At 49.6% G+C, this 12,396-nt stretch overlaps 4 protein-coding genes across 4 annotated transcripts; 2 read left to right on the top strand and 2 right to left on the bottom strand.

Moving 5' to 3' along the window:
* Nucleotides 1–1,270: 1,270 nt before the first annotated feature.
* Nucleotides 1,271–1,489, top strand: MYCGRDRAFT_46150 (uncharacterized protein; the record flags this gene model as incomplete). Its single annotated transcript, XM_003850178.1, has 1 exon — nt 1,271–1,489. A coding segment is annotated over one exon (219 nt), but the record flags the coding sequence as incomplete, so codon positions are not given.
* Nucleotides 1,490–2,470: 981 nt separating this feature from the next.
* Nucleotides 2,471–2,629, top strand: MYCGRDRAFT_46467 (uncharacterized protein; the record flags this gene model as incomplete). The annotated part of the gene is made up of 1 exon (XM_003850179.1): nt 2,471–2,629. A coding segment is annotated over one exon (159 nt), but the record flags the coding sequence as incomplete, so codon positions are not given.
* A 2,047-nt stretch (nt 2,630–4,676) lies between these two features.
* On the bottom strand, nt 4,677–6,044 carry MYCGRDRAFT_95436 (uncharacterized protein; the record flags this gene model as incomplete). Its single annotated transcript, XM_003850132.1, has 2 exons — nt 4,677–5,136; nt 5,320–6,044. 2 exons carry the CDS (start codon nt 6,042–6,044, stop codon nt 4,677–4,679), a joined length of 1,185 nt encoding a protein of 394 aa, XP_003850180.1.
* Nucleotides 6,045–6,891: 847 nt separating this feature from the next.
* On the bottom strand, nt 6,892–8,277 carry MYCGRDRAFT_95435 (uncharacterized protein; the record flags this gene model as incomplete). Its single annotated transcript, XM_003850131.1, has 1 exon — nt 6,892–8,277. The coding sequence occupies one exon, from the start codon at nt 8,275–8,277 to the stop codon at nt 6,892–6,894; it is 1,386 nt and encodes a 461-aa protein (XP_003850179.1).
* Nucleotides 8,278–12,396: the final 4,119 nt, after the last annotated feature.

The raw sequence follows: 12,396 nt of genomic DNA, 5'->3' as shown, positions 1-12,396 counted from the left end.
ACTTCGAGACAACGCCGTAGCTAGCAAGGAGCATAATCCGTATTACCTAAGTTTTATCGCTGCGTATAACGACCTATTCCTTTACTACTACAACCGGTTAGTCGCTATAGCCTAGCTTACTAATACTAACATCTCTCCCTACGTTACTACCGAGGCGACAGCTAGTTATATTGTTAAATATGCTAGCAAGGAGGAAGAAAAGAGCGTCTCGCTCTAACAGATTATGTCTACTATGCGCCCTTAAATTAGCGCCGAAAAGCTATTAATATTATTTACTATGCGTATATTAAATTAGCTCGTCGGTAAGCGTAATATCTCGGCGTAGGAAGTTGCACGTTATAATCTTAGCCTACCGTTACAGAAGGGCAGCCGCACCGTTGTTATAGTCGACTGTCGCCCTAAGTACCTATAGAAGGCTGCTATCGAGCTCGATAACATTAACAACGACAACGATAGAGGAGGATATAGTAACTAGCGAGCTCCTAGTCGCACTGCACTTTAGAAGTACGAGCAGCGTATAGACAAGTAGCCTAAACGCCGCGACTTAGTCGAAGAGACGCTCTTCTATTTCTGTTAGCGATACGACCTCTAGCGTCGTAGCGGTCTAGTAAAGATAAGTCGAGAGCCGAACTATCGACTACTTAACTACTACCTACGCTACAAGGTCGACAGCTCTAGTGCTAAGTACGAAGACTATTATCGAGCGAAGATCATCCTACATTATCCTTTTATCGAGTACCTAGAATGCTCGGCTAAGAGCCCCTACTTCTTCGAGTAGGACGACTATTACGAGACGCTATACTATACCTAGTCTTAGGCATATAAGCATTGTAAGGCGATAACATACTGCGGTAGTTATCCTCCTAACTACTACGGTAATCTGCCTAAAGGCGACCTAGACGAATTTAAGCCGCCTAAACGCCCTCCTCTAGAAGGCTAGCCTACTTACTTTTAAGAAGCACTTAATAGCAACGCAATCCGTAACGAGGATCTAGACAATCTCGGTAATCGTAAGGTAGATCGCATCGCTAATTAGGCTTTATACATTAGCATATATTAACAGTATCCGGAGATTCACAACAACGCTAAAGTCGACTAGTAGGAGTAGCAAAAGATTAACAATCCAGCTAATTTCGATGTCGTTTCTTAGTCGACTACTCGAGTAAACAACCTAAACCTCCTGCAGCGCTAGATCTTTAATATAGTTATTAATTACTTTAACGACATCTAGGTCGCCGCGCTTATAGGACTACAACAACAACTACTAGCACCGATTCGACTGAATATCGATAGCTCCGCTAGTACTAGCAAGTCCTACTTAATTAAACTCCTGTCTGCTCGGCTACAAGCTATAGCTATAGTAGACGGCAATAAGCCTAACCCTATCGCTCGTGTAGCTCCGACTAGATCCGCTATATATAACATCCGTAGCTCTATAATTTACACCTTCCTCTTAATCCCCGTCGTAGGCAAATTTGCGCCGCTTTAAGGGCAGCCGCTCACGACTCTATAGAACAGACTTAACGGTGTATACTACATCGTAATCGACGAGAAGTCTATAGTTTCCCTCAAACTGCTATACTACATCGACAGCCGTCTCCGTTAAGCATGCCCTCGCTGTAAGGACGAACCCTTTAGCGGATATAGCCTCTTGCTGTTTAGTAACTTCTTCTAGTTAACACTAGTTAGTTAGAAGCTACTCTTCTATACTAAGCTTAAGCACGAGGACGAGATTAATAGTTAGTAGGCATACTACTCTATCTAGCAGACCGCTTTATTATAGACTATCGTTTGGCAAGCTAGAACTGCGCAAACTGCATTCCGCGATTGCTTATAGGCCCTTCGTCTTAGAAAGGGCTATATTAAGATCTAGCACTAGGAGCTGCTCGCTTCTCGCATCGCTACAGTCCTTCTATATAAAGAAGTGCGCAAGTTTAACCGAGCAACACGACTATACTTTATACGTAAGGCCGTTAATAATATTAATGCTATACGCCTTCGAGATATTAGCTACGCCGTTCTAAAGATTTCGGCCCTCTACGACAGCCCTGCCTTAGCCGACACCGACGAGAAGGATGTCTAGAATCTCTAAGCTGTTCTTAAAGTCTCTATCGGCTGCAGAGTAATGCTTCTCTCGAACGTCTAGACCGAACACGGCATCGTTAATAGTCGGCAAGGTACGCTATATGCTATTATCTGGCTACATAGCACCGATCCTACAGACGTCCGTAACATTATGCCCTCGGTACTGCTCGTCGCCTTTAACGGTCTTAGCCCTAATGCACCGGAGCTGTTCTAATACGAGGGTAGGAAGGTGTTGCTAATCTACCCTGTGCGTCGATCGTTCTACCGCCTAGGCAAGCTAGGCGCATAGAGAGAGCAGTTTCTAATTATAGTATTATATGCCTTAACTATCTATAAAGCGTAAGGGATGTCGCTCGACTAGGTAGTTCTCGATCTTACGTAATCCGAGTTCGCTCTAGGCTTAACATACGTCGCTATTTCTCGTATACGCACGCTAGAGGGCCTACTGTTTAAGTCGTTATTCGACTTTGTACGCATTCGCGATCTCGGAGCCGGTAAGATCTTACAGATGCGGAAGGAAGATAAACTCCGCCGCGAGCCGTAGATGCTACTACTACCGCCCCTACGACAGACCTCGATTATACTATCGCAGCCTTACACGGCTACGGATCCGCTTTCCTTAGGTGCTTTTACATCCGATATGCTAATAGGCTTAGGGATTCTAAAGAGTAAAGTATAGAGCTAGGAACAGGAAGCCGCTCGACAGCAGCTATAGCAGCAACAAGGGCAGGACGACGAGGATATAGATGTCGAAGGTGCAGGTAATAATAATAATAGTAAGCTGCTAGAGCTAACCTAGTTTGTAGAGGTCTTCGACGAGGACGAGGACATAGAGGAGCTAGATTAGAGGAGAGGGAGTTCGCAAATGCTATAAAGGCAGGGTTCTAAGCAAGTACGTAGATTGTAACAATACAAACCTTCAACTGTAAGCAGAAGATCTACTACCGTCGCCGTGAAGATCCCTATTGCAACTAATATCGTTAAAAGTTAAAGGAGTTCTTAGCCCTCTAATTAGCCTAGCGTTTGACACCGGATTCGGCACTTCCAGCTTCCGTGCGAGTCGTTTGTGCAAGTAACAGATATCTACGCATCAGTCCAAGATCTACGCCGTTACCGCCCCCCCCCCCCCCCCTATTTACTCTCGAGTCTTACCTTAATATACTACAACAACTTTACTGCCTCTAATTATTCGCGGTAGCTCCGCATAGCTTAGTAGTTAGTGCGTTGGCTTAAGGACTGCTCCTCCTCTCGTTCGGTTTATTAGCCCTAGGCGCTTCCCCTTAAGTAAGGGTTGCACTAATAGTCGTAGGTTCGATTCCCTTATAGGTTAGAATCCTTTACAACACTCATAGTTATTGTCTCGTACTAATACGGGGTAGATACTAGCCTCAAACTACGTACCAAATTCCTGCTTATAAGCTATACATTCGCTTTAGTAGGCGCCGCAAGGCTTTAACCGTTCTAGACGGACATCCTATATTAGATTAGATAAATTGTTAACTAGAAGCTACACTTTATCTTCGGAAACATTGTAGTTAAAAGGAAAAGGGTCTCTCTACACTTTATCTTCGGAAACGTTGTAGGCTGTAGTCCCCGTTTAGGCCAGCTTCGGCTATCGGAAGGGAGATATCCTCGGTTAGAGGCATTCTCCTTTTGCTGCTGTCCTTTTAAAAACCACTAAGTCCAAAACTACTAAGTCCAGCTCTTAAAAACGACCAAGTTCTAGCTCTTAAAAAACCACTAAGTCCAAAACTACTAAGTCCAAAACTACTAGGTCTATTTCCTTTTGCTCCACTACCGCTACCGACATCGCTAAGTCCTTCAAATCCAAGCTCTTTAAATCGTCTAAGGCAGTCGAATTCGTAAAGGCGTGGTAGTGCAGTAGCGCGGTGCTATTAAGCGCTTTTGCGCTCAAATCGAGTGAATAGTGAAGGAAGTAAGGTTAAGGATTAAGTTTGGTCACGTGGATGCCGCTAAGTTAGCAGAATCTAGCTGCCTTCGCTTACTTTACTCCGGCATCCTGCCGAGGGACTATATTAGTTGTGCTTGAGGTTGTCTATTTGCCTAAACAACAAAGCTCTGCATGCTTCCCAAGAAATTGTAACGTTAAGGAGGTCTCGAGTTGTTTCGAACATGAGAAAGTGGGGCCAGCGACAGAGAGCCAACAAGATAGTGATGGTATGGGAGAGGGTTATGAAGTTACGGACAAGTGTACGTGGAATATGGTTATGGTGAGATTCGCATTTACGAAGGTCTGCAGCGCGGTAAAGGTAGATTCACTCAATCTATCAAGCTGCAAAAAGCAATGACAAGGGAGACCGAAATAGACTCTCAATTGTTCCCTTATCCAAGTGTCTATCAACCAGCAGCGTCTCAGAGTAGAAAACTCCCGGCAGAACCTTTAGAATCACGCATGCGCCCAGCCGAGAAAAACAAAAGAAGCACAATCGACGCTTCGTAAAGTTTCGCGAATCGGCCTGCTCACCGATGATATGCCATCGTGAGTAAACCCTTGTAGGCCTGTAAATGACCTGAACACTCTTTCCAATCGACTGCAGTCTTTGACTTTCTTCGTCGATATCCATTCTCCCTCACTTGCGGCCTGCAACCTGCGCCCACGAAACCTTGAGCACTGGTGGCTCAGCGGTTTGAACCTGAGTGGAGATTCCCTTAGACAAGACTGGTTGAGCGGTGTGCACGGCCTTGCCGGCGGCCGTTCTCGCCCATGAGGGCTTGTCCGCCGATGGACGGACTCCTGTAACCTTGCCCATCAGCTTTAGAGCGACCTCAGAGGTCGCCTTGGTCGCTTCCACAATGGGTTGTGGCTTGGTTGCTTCGTCATACTCCCCGGAACCTTGGTTAGTCTTTGTGATCTTGGTGATATTGTGAGCGTGCGGCTTGGCAACAAGATCGATGGCTGCGATAGCCTCCGCCAGCGCGTCTGGAGTTGGTGGCTCAGATGCCGAGGCGAGAGCAAGCATTGGGGAGATGAGTTCTGTTGGTGGAGTATCTGAGGATTCTGGGGATCCGGAACTTGTTGAAGTGGTGGTCCTGGACAGACCAGTAGATGTTGATGAATGGCTTGAGCGGAGGTCTTGGTTCCCCGCGTGTGGAAGACTTGCGTTGGGCCTTGATGTGAGGAAGCCACCTCTGAGCTGACTTGCACCTGTTTGCCGGAAAGTAGAGGGAGGTATGCTTGACGGAGACGTGGTTGGAGTTTTGCTTTGAACGGACGGTGTTTTCGGCGCAGTAATCGTCGCACTCTTCTCCTTCACTGGGCAGGGTCGAGAACCCTGCGTTGCCTCGAATTCGGCTTCACGAAGATTGTAAAGGTCCATGGTTGTCTTTGCATCCTCCACACTGCTGTGATCGCCCTTCTGAATCACGCGCTCCAACACCTTCTCGGCCAGAGTTGACAGTTTCGGGTTGAACTGCGGAGCCTTGCCGTGCTGCTTGTACTCTGGCAATTGCTGCGTATCGCGGGTAGGGACTTGATCGTGAACCCAGTCGGAGAAGCAGTCCCAGTCCCCCTTGATCGCGTGACAGATCACGGTGGAGTGCCGGATGATGTAGTACACGTAATCCTCCACTTCAGCGATCGGTCGGGCGCCGTGTGATGCCAAAATGTCGTTGTCGTAGACTCCAAATTTCCTCCAGGCATCAGGCAATGTCACATCGAGAACCTCGGGTTCGTCGTCGAAGTGAACAAATACATCGTAGATGACGACACCGGCTTTGTTGACGATAGACACGCGTCCAGGACGCTGCTTGTAGTTGTGGGCGCCGTTGTAAAGCACTTGCGCAAATTCAACGTCGAGGGCGAGGAAGCGTATGATGGCAGCCCAGTTTGGTTCGACTTGAAGACCGCGCGTAGCGCCAGTTTTTGGTGGTGCGCCAAATTGAAGACGACCATTGGAACCACGGAGGACCTCGTTGGAAGTGGCCGTGGTGATTGACATGTTGACAGTGATCCTGGCCAGAACAGGGGAGGCGGTGTGGGTTGAGGAAGGATGGAAAGGGAGGAGGGTAAGTTCATAAAGGACGGAAAGTCTATAAGGGAAGAAACCATGGTTGATCGATCCAAGTAACTAGACTTTGCGCTAGTGAGGTGAAAGTCCAGGGACCGACACGTGAATGTAACATCTTGGCTGCTATGTTCTCCGGCGTAGGGCGGTGACGACGCGTAGAGAACGGGCAATACCATTGATACGAGCTGCAATGTACCTTCGGCCATTGTCCAGAGTCCCAATGGGCATTTGTCGCTCTTATAGAAGTAGCGAGCGACGTAGATGTGAAAGTAGGTGTGCGTATATGTCTCTCGGAAAGATCATCTATGGACTGTTCCAACTACTAGCTACGATGTGGACGTTGGTCAGCTATACTTGGGGGGGCTCAAGTTTGCCCACCGCTTGCTACAATATCTGACGCTTTGTGGTCCAATACAAGATCTGGCATAAAGCCCAAGCACAATTGATGAAGGGACAATGAACAAAGCGATATGAGAGTGCAAATAAAACAGTGTCATTCATACACGAATAGCGTAGAACGCAGTTACAGATGGCCGCTGTTCGTGAGCTGCGATGCTCGATGCTGAAGCGCTTTCCCGCGATGCCCCCGTCCCCAAAACGCCGTGAAACAGATCCCTTGAAAACTCCATACAAAAGCCGACAAAATGCAGGCTAGAACGTCAACGTGGTGACGTCCAAGCTCGACCTCGTCATCTTCTAGAGATAAAACCGTTCTTTGTCTCTTTTCTGCCGCATATTCTGCTGTACTGTGTTTGATGATGAGTAATTGTTATGCTGCCTAAAGTTTTGCCATTTTGCGGCCAAGCTCAGGGTGATGAGAGCCGGCGAGGCCACTCGCGGCCACGTGAGCGTAAGTCGCCGTGGGTGCCACGATAGGAATGGAGTTGGTAGCGGATTTGGCATGTGGGTGGGGATTTGCAGCGGCCTGGCGAACTCGTGGACACGCGATCTTGATGGCGGCTTTGGCCTTCGCCTCAGCGTACGTGGCCAAGCTAGCAGTGGTCGAGGCGATTGGCACAGTCGACATGGAGATAGTTGAGCTGGCTGGCACTGCGTGAGTGTCTGGGTATTGCTCGGTCGGGACGCCAAGCGCTTGGGTGTTGGAAGCTTCACCCGAGGGGTGCTGCGTTGAGATGGGTCCAGCAATGGTCGATGGTGAAGATGCACCCGACTGTGATGCAAAAGTGAGAGCATCCCCCAGTTTTGACTGCGAACAAGTTTTGTTCGAGGCGTGAAGGTTCGCTTTGACGTGAGCAGAGCGTGCCTGCCAGGTCGTAAATGCCGGTGGAAGCTGAACGGCGGGGAACGGAGTATTGCCAACGCGTTTGCTGTGCTCGGGCGGGCCATCAACTTCAGCGTCCAGCTCCCCAACGACGGCTTCTTGTGGTGAGTTCTCTTCGTGAGGGGCTTCATTCATCTCCGCGCTATCCTCCTCGTAGTACTCGGCGGTGACATTCGAGTGGTAGTACCAATTCGCCTGCTCTATCTCGCACTCTGGTTCGCCGAGGAGATACAACTCCATAGTGGCTTGTGCATCTTCCACACTTGAGTGTTCGCCACCTTCGGAGCGGAACGGGCGATTGAGTACAAACATGGCCAAACGCGAAAGAGATGGATCCTTCGCGGCCAGGGCGAATTGTTGGTATTTTGCGATCTTCTGTGTATCGCGGTACGCCACTCCGTTGAAAACCCAAGACTCCCAGATCTCGAGATCGTTCAAGACCGCGTGGCCCACTGCCACCGAGTTCGCGAAGAGGTTGTGAACATTTTCCTCGACTTCCGCGATGGGTCGAGCACCGTTGGACGGCTTGACGTCGGCGTTATAGCAGCCGAAATTCTGAGCGCGGCTGTTGCGCCAGTAGTGATGGCCTTTCTTGGATGGGAAGTAGACAAACACGTCGTAGACGATTTTGCCGTCGCTGTTGGTCATCGAGACACGACCCGGCTTCTGGCGGTTTCTTCCCGTGGAATGATCGTTCTCCATCTGAAACTCAACGTCAAGGGCCATGTATTCAGTGACCAAGTCCCAGCGTGGCTGAGGCTGGAGCGCGCGAGTGGTACGGCGAGTCGTGTGCGCCAACCCGTGTCGGAGTTGTGGCTTGCCGTTCGCATCGAAGACGATGTCGTCGGACTTGACCGTGCGCACGGCGCGAAGCGATGCCATGGTGAGATAGTTTTGCTTGAATCGTCCTGGTGTCGCCGAATCCTGAACACGAGAGCGGAAAGGGGCTCTGATTTGGATGTTGAAGCGTGGCTTGTCCAAGCTAAGGGGTGTTCAGGGGCGGTGTGTCGACTTCGATCCCGATTGATGATGTGAAGGGGAGTGGTGTAAGAAAGAGGGAAGAAGGTAAAGAGTGGGAACTTTGCAAGTCAAGAAAGTGCAGGTACTCTGGCTCTGGCGCTAGTTACGCGAATATATGCAGGTGAATGGCTGACACCAAAGCCCGAGAGTGCCAATGTTGGTGAATCGTAGCGTAGCCGACGTCATAGTCAGATGATAGTCGTAATTGTTGATGAATATATTCGCGTCGTGAATGTATATGACTGGCTGGCGGAGTTTGCAGCATGCGCCCAGCGTATCCAGACTTTCGAGCATGTCTCAGGGGCACACTGCGAACACTCGCGTATACCGCCATCACTCATGCAGAGAAGAGCTGTCCCATCAATGCCACGGAGTTGGCCTGCATGAGGAGATGACGATAGACGAGGACGTTCAAGCCGACTTAGCCTGTCTAGCAGTACTTCGACCGAAAATGCCTCGATTTTGTAGATCGACTGCAACTGTGCGACCATTCAGTGCACTTCTCGAGCGCGGTCCGGCTTGCTCCGTGGTGACGAGGTCGATTGCGAATGAAAGGGGGCGCTGAGGAGAGTCGGCGTGGGCTTTGATGAGTGAGTTGCATAAATTCTGGCTCAAGCAAGTAGTATCGTGGCCTCGACCTAGGGCATTTGCCTGGACCGGAGCCAAGAATGCGATCTTTCAAGACCCGGACAGGTCTTATAAGTCCTCCGGCCACGGTCATGGTGAAGGAGCAAGACGCAGAAGACACACAGAGCTTGGTCCAAACCAGTCCGATGTGAGACCAGACCAGGGAAAAGCGGTACCTTTGAGCAATGGAGCACTTTCGATCGGAACATTTCCCCTTCCTTGTCCTGCGTCACGTTTGCTCGTCGATCCAATTCCAGCTCACACAGGAATGTGAGAGCCTATTCTTTGTCCTTGAGATTGCCCATGCGATCGCCGGAGCTTCGAACAAAGCAAGCCATGAAAGCTGCTGCAGGAATTTGTCCGATGCCTCTTTGCAGAGGCCAGGAAATGTCGTTCAAACAAGAATTGGACCGGTATCTGCGGTGCTTTCGCTCCAATCTCGTCTGGAAAAATGGCAATCTCCGTATCTGCCGAAAGTTGAAAGTCAGCGACGACATATTGCCGAGAAGCTACGCTACTTGAACTGCCCTGCGAACAAGGCAGTCTTCGCCAACCAAGCTCTCGAGACTCGCATCGATCTTATGCTAGAGCATAGACAAGGTCATAGCGAGATTGGGACTGGACATAGGCAAGTGCAAGTACGCAGATGCAATTCTGGAGGAACTTGGATTGGAGCAGTGCGGGAAAAAGACGTTTCGCCTACAGTGGGGCCCAGAAGACCCGGAGTGCTGGGCGAGGAAGACATTCGTTAACCACAAAGGGCAAGCATGGGAGTCTGCTGCGGCCAAGATACCCATGCTTCTCGAGAGCAAGAGCGAGGAGACGGTCAATGAGGCACAGGAGATTGTGGCGCAAGCGGGGAAGAGGATCCCATTCTTGAATATTTGGGTAAGGAAGAACGTGGACAATGAGGCTCTCGGTATTGTGGCGCAAAGGTTTCTCGAATAATGGTATGGTTCAACAAGTGTATGTGCAGGTATCAAAAGACGACGGGTCAAGTGAAAGCGGGTCGAACGTGGTCGATGCGAAGGAATGAGTCCTTGTCCTTGGGCTTGCCTGCATGATCGATGGAATTTTGCACAAGGTTCGTGTCATGAGAAGCAACTGCTGGCATCTTTGGACCGATGTATCATTGCAGAGGCCGGAGGCTGCGATCGAGATGGGCCTCGACTCATACCGACTTCTCGGACCAATCGTCACTAAGGGTCGTCTTATCGAAACTCAGGGACGACATGGTCTATGAAGTTGCACATGTTCCCCGAAACAGCGTGTGTGTGACATGCGGTCCGAAGCTTTGAGGTCTTCCGGTTGCTATTGCCTGTCAGCCACGATGTCACCTTCAGGGGTCCCCTGATGATTCCATTCCTTACCATGTCCATGTCCCAGTCATTGCCGCTGCTCTTGTTGTTGAAAGCGTCGATGAAAAGAACTCCGCCACGCTTTTCGTGCCTGGGTCTCATTCCACTACAGCACCTGACCCAGCAGTAGGGAGTAGTGCATAGCCCCTTGGGCATGTCGCTGGCCTTTCCGCGCCAATGCGATCTCTTGATCAACTGCCGGAATGTGCTCAAGCGGGGTAGATATACCTTCCGTCGGCCGTCCGCAGCAGGTTCGTATAGTGAATGTATCACCGCTAACTCCATATCCATAGCTCCATAACCTGTTCGTGCCAGGCAGGTAGCCAATCCGACCCTGAACACTATCTCCGTTGGTCCGCTGGTGTCCTTATGTTTGGTGGCGGTAGAAAGTCGGCCAATCCAGCTCTGCTGTAGGCTCGAAATACAAGCAAAGTTCAAAAGGAATAGGCAAAAGGAAGGCAGGTATTCGGTTTTGGACTTTACGGGTCTACCTCGGAGCGCGATGAAAGAGGCAGCTTGATATGACGCCCACCAGCGGCGATCCGTCCGATGTGCGAACCTGGTTGTCGTATAAACCCATGTTAGTTAGTCTGTGGTCTGGATATCGAAAGTTCGAACGTCGATCGACGTGAAGATAAGACCTATGTTTCTGTAGCCTTGTGATGCATATCTTAGAAAACACTTCGAACGTCGATCGACGTGAAGGTAAAACCCATGTTGCTCTAGTCTTGTGATGTATACATTGGGAACGACGAACTCTTCCTGTATGCAAGATGCAGGTAGTATGCCGGCAGATGCCACACTCACATTGTCGCTCGACAGTCACACGACCGCTTGAAGTACCTTCGCTCATCGGAGTAGGAGTCGAAGTGGACATCTTATCGTAGCCTCCATGGGGCAAGTCTAGGGTGATCGCCGTCATGGAGGAGGATCAGGCCAATCCGCCCCTGGGAATACCCCGCAGTGGGCGACGACAGGGTGTCCAAATCAATGTGTCTCGAGGTTCGTGGCCGTATCGATCGCGGCCCATACTGACATTTAGGTCACTACCTTATTTCTGATTCCTAATTCTCTAGAGCGGCCGAGACGCGATATGCGAGATAGGGCAATAGCTATTTCTACGTACGGAATAAACGACCTTATATACCGGCGCTCTCGAGGGTTTCTACCCGGACGATATTCCTTTCGTATATACTGTTGCTATCGCTGTTGCTATCGCTGTCGCTATCGGTGTCGGGAAGCGATATTTCTTAGTATAATAGTAGTATATTCTATACTTCCTTCTCTCGCTTTATATGCGACTTCCTTTATACCGACAATAACAGTCTTTAGAAGGGAGAATATATATATATATATATAGTAAGGAAGTCCTACCCGCTACTTACTTCGATCTATATTATCGGCATTCTTATTATACGTTATTACGCCGAGCTCCGATTCTTCGTACGCCGAGCTTCGATTCTTCGTAAAGGATTCTCGTATCTATACGAGCTTCGAGTATAAAAGGAAAATTGCGACGGCGACGGCGACGGTAATATCGACGTCGACAGTACCGGGAAAAGCAAAGTAGTATACGATACCTTAAGACGTAGGAAACGCCCGAAGAACATTATCTGTCGGGCGCGATAAGCTACTTCGAAGGCGAGGTTACTGCACCTGTTGTAACTTAACAAAAATGAGAATCGAGGTAGTGACCTAAATGTCACTATGGGCCGCGATCTATCGCAGGGAAGTCGGCCAGTCCATCTCCAGACATTGACCCTTGCGCCTGTAGATAGGCGTATACTCCGATGCGTTCACACGCTGGAATGGCAAGCTAAGGAGCACGAGACGAGGGTCCCGCGGAGCTGAGGTTGAAGTCATTGTGCCCAACACCCGAATACCTGGTCCTACATCCCCAACCCGCTCTCCCACTGCGAATTGTATATAGAGTGCCGTCTCTCCTGACGAAAATCTCTTCCTTTCCTCAACCTACGTCCGCAAGGTCTTCCACTTC

The sequence above is a fragment of the Zymoseptoria tritici genome, chromosome 8, assembly GCF_000219625.1.
Source record: "Zymoseptoria tritici IPO323 chromosome 8, whole genome shotgun sequence".
Taxonomy (NCBI): domain Eukaryota; kingdom Fungi; phylum Ascomycota; class Dothideomycetes; order Mycosphaerellales; family Mycosphaerellaceae; genus Zymoseptoria; species Zymoseptoria tritici.
The sequence above is the reverse complement of the archived record's forward strand: the minus strand, read 5'-3'. Positions and strand labels throughout refer to the sequence as shown.